Here is a 12,757-nt window from a genome sequence, read left to right on the forward strand (position 1 = left end):
TTCCTGAAACTGCAGCTCTCTTCTAAATGTACTCCCATACACCTAAACACACTGCTGCAGCCTCAGGACCAGCAGTCCTCACCATGGCACCACACACAGCGTGCTGAGGGCAAACAGGGAAAGAGCGAGAGAAGGCGATCAGACACAGTGGCTGTATTTATTCTTTTAGAAGCTGTTTGGTTAATTGCTAACATTGGCAGTTGAGGTCTATAATTAGACAAGCTGCCAATAGATGCTCCTGTAGGCACTATTTTAGGAAAGCAGAAGCAAAGAATGAGCCCAGTGCTGCCAAGCAGAGGGAAGAGCGTTGGTGCCCAGGAGCCAAGAGGATGCTGGCTGCCTCAGAGCTCTGCCACAGCAGCCTGCAAGCTGCTCTATCTGCAGACACAAACAAGTTTGCATGACCTTCAAGCGAAACAGAAAGCACACAAGCATTAATAGCTTGCAGATCCGAAGAGCTGGAGCGAGAAAGCGATGTTTTTTTGACGGCAGCATTCCAGTTGCGTGCAGACTCACTCGGTAGTTGGAATGTGCGCGGTTGTTGGAAAATCTCCCCATCGGCATGTGCTCCGAGTAGCCGGGGGAATACATGCCCGCCGAGGGCCCCGTTGGCACGTGGTGCAGAACAAACCAAAAGCCTGTTTCCTGAGAAAAAGAAACGACATCTGAGCCTTCGCTTGAACCTCTTTGCTGGTCTGCATTAGCCCAAGGATTTATCAGCAAATCCTCAAGACGTAAGCCAGAAGATTTCAGGACAAATCACAGCTAGCAGCATTGACCTGTCTGACTGCGCTCAGCAGAGCGCTGAACTCACACACATATTTACAGTCACACTCCTGTGCAGCAACATCAGCCTGCTTTCATTTAAACTGCGGCATCTATCTTAAAGTTATACGACTCTTCTAATCACAACACACACATACATTGATGCCCTCCCACCCGTGCACATCTTAAAAATCACATCCATTTTATGGAGCTGTCTAAAAATATATTTAGGAACCCGAACCTAGGCAATCAGGTTCTGAACTTCTGGAAAGACTGCATCTCCTTGTTTAAGGCTTGGTTTGCTTGTTTATTTGTCTTAGTTGAAAATTAAAAGCTCCCAATGTGACCAAGGATTTCTGTGGAATTAGTGTTAGTGTTGATTGAAATTTCAGGGCAATGTTACTGTACTGCAATCAACAGAATGACTGCCAAAGACTTCACTGGGACTATGCAGCCAGATATATTTCATTTATTCAGGCTGCACACTGTGCAAAGGCTGGGAAGTTTTGTTAAAGCCGTCCAGCTCTAGAAACAGCAAGTGTGGAGAAGTAAGAAGTATGGAGCAAAAGAAAAAACATTACCTTTTATTGGCAGCACTAACCACATTAATATATATCTCTATCTAGCAGTTTCAAGAATGCCTGAGTAACAGAAGCAGGTTTTATTCCAGCAAGAGCCTTGGCTCGCAGGGCCCTGAATTGTTACCAAATAAGAAAACTTCTGTACTCACTTCAGACCCCGCAGCTGCACAGTTTATAAGGTTGTTGTGTGGGTTGGCTATCCAAAAGGTGGATACAGCGCTGCAGATGAGGAAAACAAAGAGTGAGATGAAAATGACACTTTGAGCACACGCCAGAATCACGGCTCAGCTCCTCACAGTACAGGCATGGCTGATAAGACCCCAGATAAGGGGTCTTGCCCAGGGGCAAAGGGGCTGTTTGTTGTTTTTCTTTCTCTTCTCATACCACATTTGTCCTTTGTGGTTTGACAGAGAACATGGCCTTATCTCTTAAAACCCCAGAGTATTAAATGAGGAATTTCTATTGCAATTCCAAGCCTGCTATGAAGCTGTCAGATGTCAGTCATGTTTTATGATAAGGTAAATATGTTGTTGCACAAGCTACAGAAAAGCATTTGCCCCCACATAAGCCCTCAGGTTCATTAGAGGTTTGTTTAATCTAGGGACCCAATGAATTACCTCTAAAGGCTTTGCAAGTATACCGTAGCACCTGCTTTTACACAGAGCTGCTGTGATTCATTAACTTTATTTGCTCCCACCCCACTATGCATTGCATTTCTTCTGGGACAAAGGGACTCCATTTGCCTAACGCACATAAAAGGACTCTTAATTGAGAGATTCCCGTTGAGGAGGAAAGATCAACCTATCGCTGTCCATCCGGTGACATACAGTCATCATTAACCAACGGGCACATGAACTTTGGGAGTGAAACATCCAGGAGACATGTGACTCACTTCCTCAATTTGCTGGGTGGGATTCACCCTCCTGAAGGGGATGCACCTACCTAACACATCTCTTTCGTGAAGAACTTCAAGGGGTCTTTATATTCTAAGGGAATTTCTGGTCTAAGGCAACATTTGATACATGTGACTGCATCATGAAAACGTACAAGGCTGGGCTAGAAAAAACAACTTGAGATTCTTGATAGACTGCCTCCAAATGCAAAAGCAAGGCCTTGAATCCGCTGTATTTCCCAATGCCCAGCCCTGTTCCTCACAGCCATGTGTACTGGACGTGTTACTGTGTCATTTGGCACAATCCTATTGTCTTAATTACCGGCAGCAGCTGCCTGCCTGCCTCTTCCAAGCCAACAGAGCCACAGCTGGCACTCATCCCTCATCCCTGTGCCGAGTGCCTTGGCTGCTGCCCATGGGGATGGCGTGGGTTGATGTGAGGGGCAGCCATGGGGTACTCGTGCCCTAGAGGCTGGATGAGCACAGTGCAAAACAAGGGTTCTATCTACTTGGTCCTTAGATTCTTTTATAAAGGAAGACGTGGCGGATCAAAGTACAGTAGAACTTTTTCATTACACATCAGCATATCACTCCTAGTAGTATTTTTCTGTAATAATATTTCAAATGACACAAAAGATGTCCCGCTGACTATTAAGTGAATTATGTGGAAAATGAGAACGACGGCTGATTTACTCTTATTTTATGAATGGATACATTAAGTGTCATTTATAAACAAACACAGATGTGAAGGAAAGCACCGCATGAATTTCATCTCTTTCTCTTGCCAAAGTAAAAAGCTAAAAATATGTTTCTCTGGACCAAACCCCAGTTAGTTCTGAGGACAGAATGGGTGATAGTGATAGACTCTCAGCAGACTAAGAGTACTTTTAAATGAAAGAAAACACCCAAAGATTTCTAGCTGCTATTAGGCATCAATCAGCTTCTCACTATCTCATTTTGAAGAAAGACGTCTGGCTCTGGAGACTTTCTCATTGACTTCTTGTTGGTCAGAAATTAGTTTTTTTAGTGTCAATTTTTTCCCCTCGAACTACAGCAAAAGAAAACCCTGAAGAAATATCTAAGCAGCCATTTCTCCCAGCAGCACCAATGCAGCAACAATGCTCTGTAGTCTCAAAACAAAACTTCACTGTGGAGGAATTTCCCTTCTCTTGCACAGCACTATTACTGTCAGGCTTTGATGATCACCATCAATTCAAAGCTTCTGAAGGCAAACTTGATGTCCACATATTTGCTCCAGATTATTTGCCAATGTCCCTTCATTATAGTTGCTTTTCCAGATGTTAACTACACAGGTTTCACTTTAAGAGTTTACTGCTCTCTCAAGAGTTGGTGTGAAGGGAGAAGAACAAGGAAGCCAATGAGACACCAAACATGCATCAAAATGAGCTCTTTTCCCTCGCAGCCAGTAACGAGCAATGAAAACACATTCCTTGGCTTTACACCTTGATTTCTGAGGTAGAAAAACAGCATGAAAATCAGGGGAAAAATGGCCAGAATGGACTTCAGGAACTCAATGAGTCCATATTCTGTCCTATGATAGGCTCAACTGCAACAACAGAATTCATGACTGGTGTTTCTCTAACCTGTGCTAAAAATTACTACTAAAAAAAACCCACAAATCCTAGTTAGAACAGATTCTAATGCTTAACTATGTGGCTAAGCTGGTCATGTTTCTTCTATACTTCATTTGATTATTTTTTTCTAAAGGCAACAGAACTGCAAAAAGAACTTGTGAAATCCTTTCTCATCGCAAATGCTTCTATAATCCTCATCTAAACCTCAGTTGGCAGATCTGAAAGGACACTTAGAGGAAAGGATCTTGCAAAAGGGAGATGAAAGGCATTGAGTATTTTTCAAGTTTAATGCTGAAAAATAGAAGTTTTGGGAAGTTCTCATTGAAACATTTTCATGAGCTTATGCATGGACACTATTAGTGATCCAACAGGCATATACAGTCTTTGATCTTCTATTGCCAAGCCCTAATTCTGTGCTAAACTGCATTTATTACACCATGTTTGTTTTATTCTTCAGTTTGGGTAAATTGCCAATAGATGCATAATGCCAATCCTGTATCATTAAACTATATCTGTTCTTTGCAGTTAATGGCTTCAGAATAAATGGGAGTATTTTCATAATCAACTATCGTTCCATGTGGGCACTAATGTCAGAATCCAGCTCATTCTGGGAACGCTTTATTGAACCACTACAACTCCTGAATGTGCAAGGCATAATCTTATTTCAAAAGAGATTTCCAATAATATCTTAGGTAGCAATCATCACAACTGGCTTCATGGTAAAAATGTAAAAACGAAAATTACAGCCCAGGTGTGTAGGGAGCTAAATAACACAAGTGGAAAGATCCTGAAGAGACTGCTCTCCCAAACTCTGGGAGGATGCAGGCGAGGCTTGTGAAGGTGACAACGTAATAATACATTCATAATGCTTTTGTGGGTAAATCCTGCAACAATAGAAAGAAGAAAGGAAAGGCTCCCACTCACCTACAGTCTTGCCTGGGTTTAGGGATGTACCCTGGATAAGCACCCTCTGTGATCAGTTTGCACATCCTGCTGTCTCGGTCAGAAGGGAGCAGAGTGCTGGGTTTAACAAGCAGTCCAAGGCAGTGATCAAATGTGTTGCGCTCTTCTGGTCCGTCCTCCGTAAAGAAACAATGGCCCAGTGCATCATAACCCACAACATCCTTCACCTGCATGTACAAAACAAAGGTCAAGTTTCATCCTTCAGCCACTACATACAAAGAAGAGACTTTACAATAATAGCACTCCAGTATCCTCTTGAACTCAGGGTATACAAGCAAAAGCAAAAGTAAACGCAGTATCACTTTCTACTCTTAAGAGCTCATTGTATAAGCAAATTTAGATGTGGGAGTTATTCACTAGAATTTGTTATCCTCTCAAAATTTAAATTCAACTAGAATTTGTCATCTAGGGAATACCAGTTCCATTCTTTTGTCTATCTGCAAAATCAGACTATCTTAGCATGAGACTGGAAGAAACATGGGGTGCGGAAGTGAATGAAGGATGTCGGATGTTCAAATTACATCTGGGCTCATTCATCTTCACGTAGAGTTACACAGGCAGCTACATAAAATACATCTGAAAAATGCAGCTGAGCTGAAAAAATATTTTTTCAGGCTATCAGAGAGGTGGCAAGTCTTTTTTTCCAGACAGGCTGGCTTGTTTTAGCTTTGACCTGATCCCTTTTTCCAAGTTGTTGACAGAAGCTTTACTTGACCCTGAGACAAATCAGCTGGTGTTAATCAGTGCTGTTCTGGTTTTGGTTTCAACGGTGTTAACATCAGAACACTATTGTGTTGGACAGAACAATACCCATCACCTCACTAGAGGATCTGAAAAAACAATTTCAGGAGCAGATACATGAACCCAAAGCCTAAGGCTTGGACTGGCTGGAAAACAACAACCCTCAGTGTCCAACAAGTCAGTTGTTAATGTATACATCTGGGATATGGAAAATGAATTTCAAGCCTTCATTTGCCTGGTGAAATGCTGTCTGTCCTAGGGTCTCTCCTTGCTTGTCCCATCAGCCTTCACCAATTACCTACCTTTGACCTGGGAAACCTTTCTAGCAAAGCTCAGATAGACACTAGTGTTTTCCTACAAATGCTTCTTATGAGACAGCAATCATGAAGGGACAAAATATGATATTAAACTGGATACAGAACCCATTTTTTACAGGGTTGTTGAAAGGTCTTAACTCCTAAGCACCTGAATTACTTTTGTAAGCAGGACTGAGATTCTTCTGACATCTACATGCCTCATCTTGAGGCCAGGAGAACCAATTTCAAATCAAATCCCAAGACTAGTGTTGAAATGATTACAAGAATGCTTTCACTTAAGAGAGAATACTTTGCTTGCCAAATCTACTGCAAGCTTACATTTGCACACACATCTATTATGTATCATCCATGCTCCAGTGTAAATACTCAAATCTCTGAACATAAGTCACCACAGTAAATTAAACAGAGTTAAAGTGACCTGCAAAGTGGTACATTCCACTAAATTACTTCACTAAAATTTACTGCTAACTTCTCTAATTTAACTAGATGACAGCTTTTGCAAGGTCGAGGCTTCTTTATTTAGGCATAAACAGTATGTACTACATTGAACCATCCCTCCCTGGATACATGAGCTGTCCCAGCCTTGCAATTATAAAGGTTTATGGGATAGGAGAACATCTCATTAGAGTGACCTCTTTTCAGATGAAGATTTCCAGTGTGTAGAGGATGCCTTTCAATCCTGGAGTTGTTAAAATTGCAGACAGCCACCAAAGACAATTAGTTTTCTCGCGCATAACTGTATAACACTGGAAAAGCATAAGTAATGGTGCTGCGACATTTAGATGATGGAAATGGCTTCCTCAGAGTAACATTAGCCACACGGAAAAGTCATTTATCTCTCCAACCAGCACAGTGCTGCACCAGGACTAGGATATGAAAACTTGTGGCGATCAGATGAGAGTGGGGAAAGCCCACCACTATTTATGGGATGTAATGTCAAAGGAGAATATCTCTCCCAGTTTGTTGAGAGGAGTGAAGCAGAAAGAGGAATGTGCACTGGCAGAAGGGCTCAGAGCCAACAAACCCAGTGTTGTCCTAACTCATCCCTGAAAGCCCACAGAATAACACAGAGTTATCAACCAGGGGGACCTTGTCCCTACTGTATCTGTTCACCCTCCATTTGATGAATTACATTTCCCATATCTCATCTCCCGCTCAGCTCTGACAAACATACAAGTTTCCTGTATGTTTTTTTCATGCATAAGCCCAGTACTGAAATGTTTGCATTGCAAAAGAACTGCATGTTCCAAAAGATTTTTTCCAAAGGACTTAATTTTTGATTAAAACCTTCTTAATGGTACATAATCTTACCTTAACCATGAGTAATTTATAGGCAGATAATGCCCTCGGTGGCAAAACAACCACTGTGCAGTATAGCTGGATTACTAAAATCAGATATTGCTTAAGTAGTCACATAGCTCAGCCTCTTACTCCATGAAGTACAGTTCTCCCCTGGATCCTGACAGAGCGTTTACTGACCTTCATTTAATTTCTTGCACTAATGGGAGTTTCTATTTTAGGTTGCTCACTTGGGTCCATTGGACAGAGTGGGAATCAGAGTAAAGTTTCATCCCAGAGATTGCAGTGGCGTAAATAGGTGGTTTTTATGGCCAATGTATTAAAGAAAACATTGGGTAATTATTGGAATTGTCAAGAATTATGCTGAGAATTTCTACAGATTTGTTTCCAAAAGGACCCCTCCCTGCCTCCCAGTGAATGTGAATTTTGTAGACAAGCACAGAAAAACTCACTGAGGAAAATGAGATTCTGTTGGGACAGGGACTTTCAGCAGCACCATGCAGACACACAGAAAAACAGTTCTGCCATCAGGAATAAATAGATGGCTCTTCAAAGCTTTTGCGCAGGCACTTAACTACAGACATGTGAAAAACCCCTTGGAAATCAATGGCCTACAGTTAAACGCACCCTTAAATGCTACGCTGTGCTGAGGTTTAACAGTCCAGCTAGATGCTTTGCATGGCTATTTTCAAAGTCCGGTTCATGTACATCATCAAGGAGAGTTTTCCCTCAGAAAAGCATGCTATGGATCACCCTGACCTCAGAGGGAATGAATGTTACCTGGGGGAAGAAGGAGCTGTTTGCTGTCTGTACAAATGCTGCTCATGCGTGTAGAAACAGGTAGTGTTGCCCAAGTCAGAAGATAGTAGGCAGCTAGGAAACACACAAAATAACCACAGTACTCACCAGAGACCTATGTGGGTGTCTGTGAGTTTATCTGGGGCAGAAGGAACAGGAAAGGAAGGGAAATAGAATCGGAAAGCAGATGAGGAGATTGCAGTGGGATCACATGAAGAATCAAGGCTTGGAGCTGCTAACTGCAGATGTCTATCTGAGCAATGAAACACCAGTTAAGTGATGCAACCTATGGAGTACCTGTTCTCTGATGAAACTGAACAAAAAGATGGCTTTACTTCACTGCGGCTTTCAATTCAGCCATTAGCAATAATTGAATGGTCAGAATAAAAAAATTGGTTAAACGTAGAGTTTAGTATTGACACATTTTGATAAATTACCATCAGCAGATTACAATCTTAACAGTTTAGATTCTACATCCCAAAATCTATGATTTCTCTAGAGTGCCTTTTCCTGAAGGCAAACCGTCATCATTTAGGGAGCAGTGGCTGTTGAGTAACAGCAAGAGAGAAAGCTGTTTTCATCAGCTGCCTCAGCCTGTCTGAATTTCATTGTGTCATCATGGCTGAAAAGCATGAGCACATGCATCCCCTTGCCATGCATCCCCCAAAGCACAGTTGTCACTTGGAGAAAGCAGAAGAGACAGAACTATTTCCAAATGCTCTATACAAATCTATTTATCTGACTGGTACAAAAAATGCCAGGCACAGGGATATGTTTTGGCAAGTATTAATGAACAAGGAATTAAGATCTCATGTCAGATTGATAAGCAGGGCTCTAGCTGGTCTGCAGTTCACCAACAGCTGTGCAAACTCTGTATACACAGATAGTGTGTTTATGGTGCCATTGGTAAGAGCCTTCTGTGGCACACAGATCCTGAAACAGTGACCTTCTACTCTGCCTATTCATTGCATGCTCAACCCCTGTGCTGGTGACTTTGAATGGACAGTTCCCATATGACCCTGAGTGCCATATATATGTACTTTTTCCCTACAAGATGAGTTCAGCCACTAGCTTTCATGGTATAAACTTAGAAAGACAGAGATCAGAAGCAGGATTCACAAATAGAAGATAAAAGCCATTCCTCTTCTGGAACTGCAATTTCAATGCCCTCTCTTTAGCTTCTGTGCATTTTAATTATGCCTGTGACTTCCATTTCCATTGCTGCCAATTTGGAGGCAGTATCCTGCATTCCTTGCCAAAAGGAAGACTTTGTATTTGAACTGATACTTGGGAAAAAAGTTGGATAGCCAAGCTTGATGTTTATTCCACATCTTTAGCAGCTCTTCTTTTGGGATAGATATCTTTATACTTCCTGAATGCAAGTAAAGATTTCTCTTTTCTCCTGTCTGGTTTTGTGAGTGGAGCTGATTGGATATATAGTTTCAGGAACAGCATTCATTCAGGACATTCTGGATCTTGGTTTTGTTACTATAATCAGGTGGGTGGAAAATACCCCATGTTAAGTTCTTAGTGTGGTTGGCTTTGAAGATACTGTCTTAAAATGATGGGGAGTTCAAGACTAATAAAGTAACAAGGGCTGTGACCAACTTATTCCTATCCCAGAAGTGCCAAAGGAGCAACTGTGCTCTCCGAGGAAGCCAGGGAACAAAGGTGGGGTGGCAGTGAAGAAAGCCTTCTGGGGTCCTACCATGCTCCAGGATGCTCAGTATGATAATGTTCTTCCTCTGCAACTTACAACAAAGAAGGAGGCATCTCTACATCTAAGGGAGAATCTGACCGTGTTCCTAGCACTTCTGCTGCACTGTAAAGTGTCTGATAAGCATATGTCATTATATAGATTTACCCAAAAGGATTTTCTGTTTTGGAGATTAATTCTGACAAACCAGAGCTCTGTGAATGCTTAATGTTGTGAATGGCATTGCAAACCCAAAGCTTTATTATAGGAGAAATGAAGCACACTTAAACCTTCTGATTATCGTCTTTAAATAGCAAGCTCTGCCTATACCCAGGTCCAACTACTCATTAGAGATGGGCTGATCCACAGACATTCCTGCCCACAGACAAAAGCTCTGCCTGCTCTGATTCACACACAGCCTGCCGTGCCTCTTTGTCTCCTCCTTTTTAAGAATGCAGGTTGAAATACGCCTGGAACATCTACGTAATCAGGAGAAAGAGACAGATTCTAGTTCTAACAATAAAACACCTTACATTGCAGTAATTAAGCTGCATTCACTGAGGAAATAATTTGACTGGTGCCTGGATCTATCAGGTAGACATTGGGGTTTCTTACCAGCAAACCATTGGATCCGTGGATTGTGACACAGCGGGAGAAGGTATGGTGGATGGAGACATCCTTCACGTATGTTGGAGGGTTGTAGCCTCCTTTCTCGTCCACATCTCCAGCCATGTGGAAGTGAATTGGGTAATGTCCCATCGTCTGCTGGCCCATATATTTCAGTTCTAGACCTTCAAGATGGGTAGCCTTAAAATCAAGACCGATCTGGAGAATGACAGAACATCAGTCAAGAAAGATAAAAGGGTGTTGAGGGCAAGAGGGTGGGGGAATGTAGAGCAATAGATGTATCTGCTAAAGAGATTTACTATGTGCGAGGGAGTGTATGGCTGCAGGGTAAAGGAGAGGGTCATGATGGCTAAGGTGACCATAGCTGCTCTTTGATACCATCACTGCTGCCATGGCTACTTTTGACTTCATTCTGGAAGAAAAAAACATTCAGATTTAATGTTTCCCATGAGTTTCTGTCACTTGGGCTCAAAATGAACCTCCAGGATGGGGAATTTGGGGAAAACTAGAATTGGGATATGGAGGTTGTATCCTGGATGGGTTGAGCACCAGCCTCACTGGGTATTGTCTGCATGGGTGTATTTCAAAGCTGAGGGACAGGCAGCAGCAGTGGGGTGGATCTGCTGCACCACAGGGAGGGGCTGCTTGCTCAGCCGCTGACACAAGAGATTCCTCCATTCCTGCAGCCTGACTTTCTGTGTACATGAAGGTGTGGCTGGGTGGAGGAAAGTGCAAGGGGAAGGCTCCAGCCCTACCTTGATGTGTCCCCCAAAGGTGTCAAAATCAAAGAAGGAGCACAACTTGCTGCTGTACTCATAGCACTGCCCCTCCATCTCGCCCATGATCACAACGTTCCTGCTCAGCAGCCCCACTTCTGCCCGCATGTCGACGCCATCAATGACTTCGCCAACGTGGAGGTACGCTGCTTTCCCTGCAGGAACAAGATCCATTTTCAGAGTTACTCTGCCAGCGCTGCTGGTTTCCCCTTAGGCTTCCTGTGGTGGGGTTGGTTGATAATGAAAGGAGCATTGGAATCAGCAAAAACTGTTGGCTGGCTCCTCAAAAGGCGGAAGGCTGGAGCACAGGTGTCCCTCTATGTCCTGCTGGGACATTTGCAACAGAGGAAGTGGGATTTTTGGTCTGAAGTTGCTCCAGTTAGCCAGGGAGCTAAACCAACAGGCTGTTAGACAAAACACTTCTCCTACCTTAGAAAGAGACTGTGATCACTTCAGAACTGCGAAACCTCTCCCTGCTTGCTATCCTGAATTTAGATCTGCCTGCACATCTCCAGCTTGCTCCCAACACCTCCCTCTGCCCCGCACATAGGCAGCTGATAGGACTGCATGCCAGACCACACTGCTTCTAACCTGCCTCCACAAACACACCTGGCTCCGTGGAGGGGTTAAAACCACAGAGAGCCCTCCCTGCCCTGAACAGAAAGGGGTGAAGCCCAGGCACTGTGGATGCCTAGAGAGCAAAATAATCTCCTTGCAGTAATTTCATTCAAACATATTCATGCTCCTTCCTTCCTTCCTCGGCTTTCTGCAGAGAATGCAGTTGGGAAAAGGTTCATCTTACGGACTACATTCTGTATTATTCCAGTAAAAATAAGTAATAAACTCTTTAAGTAAACACTGAACTTTCAGGAATGCTACACTTGCATATATTTCATTTCAGTGGAATCATTCAAAGCAGTAATTAGAAACAAATGGCAAGCCCAAAGCCTGGCTATCATTGTGAAGTACTTTGTGCTGCACTGGAAGTGCCAAGTTGCGTGGAGGATTTTGAACATTGAAACATTCTTGCTTTAACCAAAACACACTGCTAGGACTTTATAACAAAGATAAGCAAACACCGTTCACTCCCCCTTTCTGCTGGTGCTGGGAGCAGTGTAGTTCAAAGGCAATACTGGGATTTGGGAAGAGTTGGTGCTCCTTCTTGCTGCCTGCAAGGCAAGGTCCACACCACTGTCTGCCATGGGCAGAGGGTGTTGTGGGAATTGGATGCTCAACCCCAAAAGTGATGGCACTAAGTGGCCATGGGTTTGCACCTCACCTGTATTTGCAGTTTCTTCCCTGAGCTTTCCCACAGAGCTGCCATGAGCCAGGTCTATTCAGGTTTATGGCCAACATCAGACCCAGCTTACCCCCAAAACAGCTCTGCTTCCCTTATTCACTTCTATTAAAAAAGCAGTGGCAGTGGTGTCCTCTGCACAGGGATGCCCCATGCTGTACCCTTGAGCAGCTCTGCTAGGGAACAGAGCCGCAGGTCATGAGACCATTTTCAAGCTGTTACTTTTTAGTTTCCCCCCAAGCTGACCTTTCCTTGATTTACTGAAATGCAGGAAGAAGTTCAGATAATCTGAAGAATGTCCTATTTCAAGCCACATCCCCAGGATTTGTGGCAGTGGAATTAGATGGGCAGTTTTGTTATTTATGTGCTGAGCTCTAGAATAATAGATGTCATGCTTGCATGTATTTAAT

General features: G+C 43.1%; 1 protein-coding gene across 4 annotated transcripts in view; it reads right to left on the bottom strand.

The window, feature by feature from the left end:
- The window catches only part of CEMIP (cell migration inducing hyaluronidase 1), a 102,220-nt gene that overhangs the window by 19,445 nt on the left and 70,018 nt on the right, over positions 1 to 12,757 (bottom strand). For all 4 annotated transcript variants that reach the window (XM_090148982.1, XM_090148984.1, XM_031587706.2 and 1 more), the window contains exons 12-16: positions 11,030 to 11,205; positions 10,263 to 10,472; positions 4,758 to 4,963; positions 1,496 to 1,565; positions 517 to 645 (exon numbers count right to left, since the gene is read on the bottom strand). In XM_090148982.1, the coding sequence (XP_090005108.1) occupies positions 517 to 645; positions 1,496 to 1,565; positions 4,758 to 4,963; positions 10,263 to 10,472; positions 11,030 to 11,205 (791 nt within the window). The remainder of the gene's footprint in view (positions 1 to 516; positions 646 to 1,495; positions 1,566 to 4,757; positions 4,964 to 10,262; positions 10,473 to 11,029; positions 11,206 to 12,757) is intronic.

This window comes from Phasianus colchicus, chromosome 12 (assembly GCF_987193195.1).
Source record: "Phasianus colchicus chromosome 12, bPhaCol1.hap1.1, whole genome shotgun sequence".
In the NCBI taxonomy this organism is placed as follows: Eukaryota; Metazoa; Chordata; class Aves; order Galliformes; family Phasianidae; genus Phasianus; species Phasianus colchicus.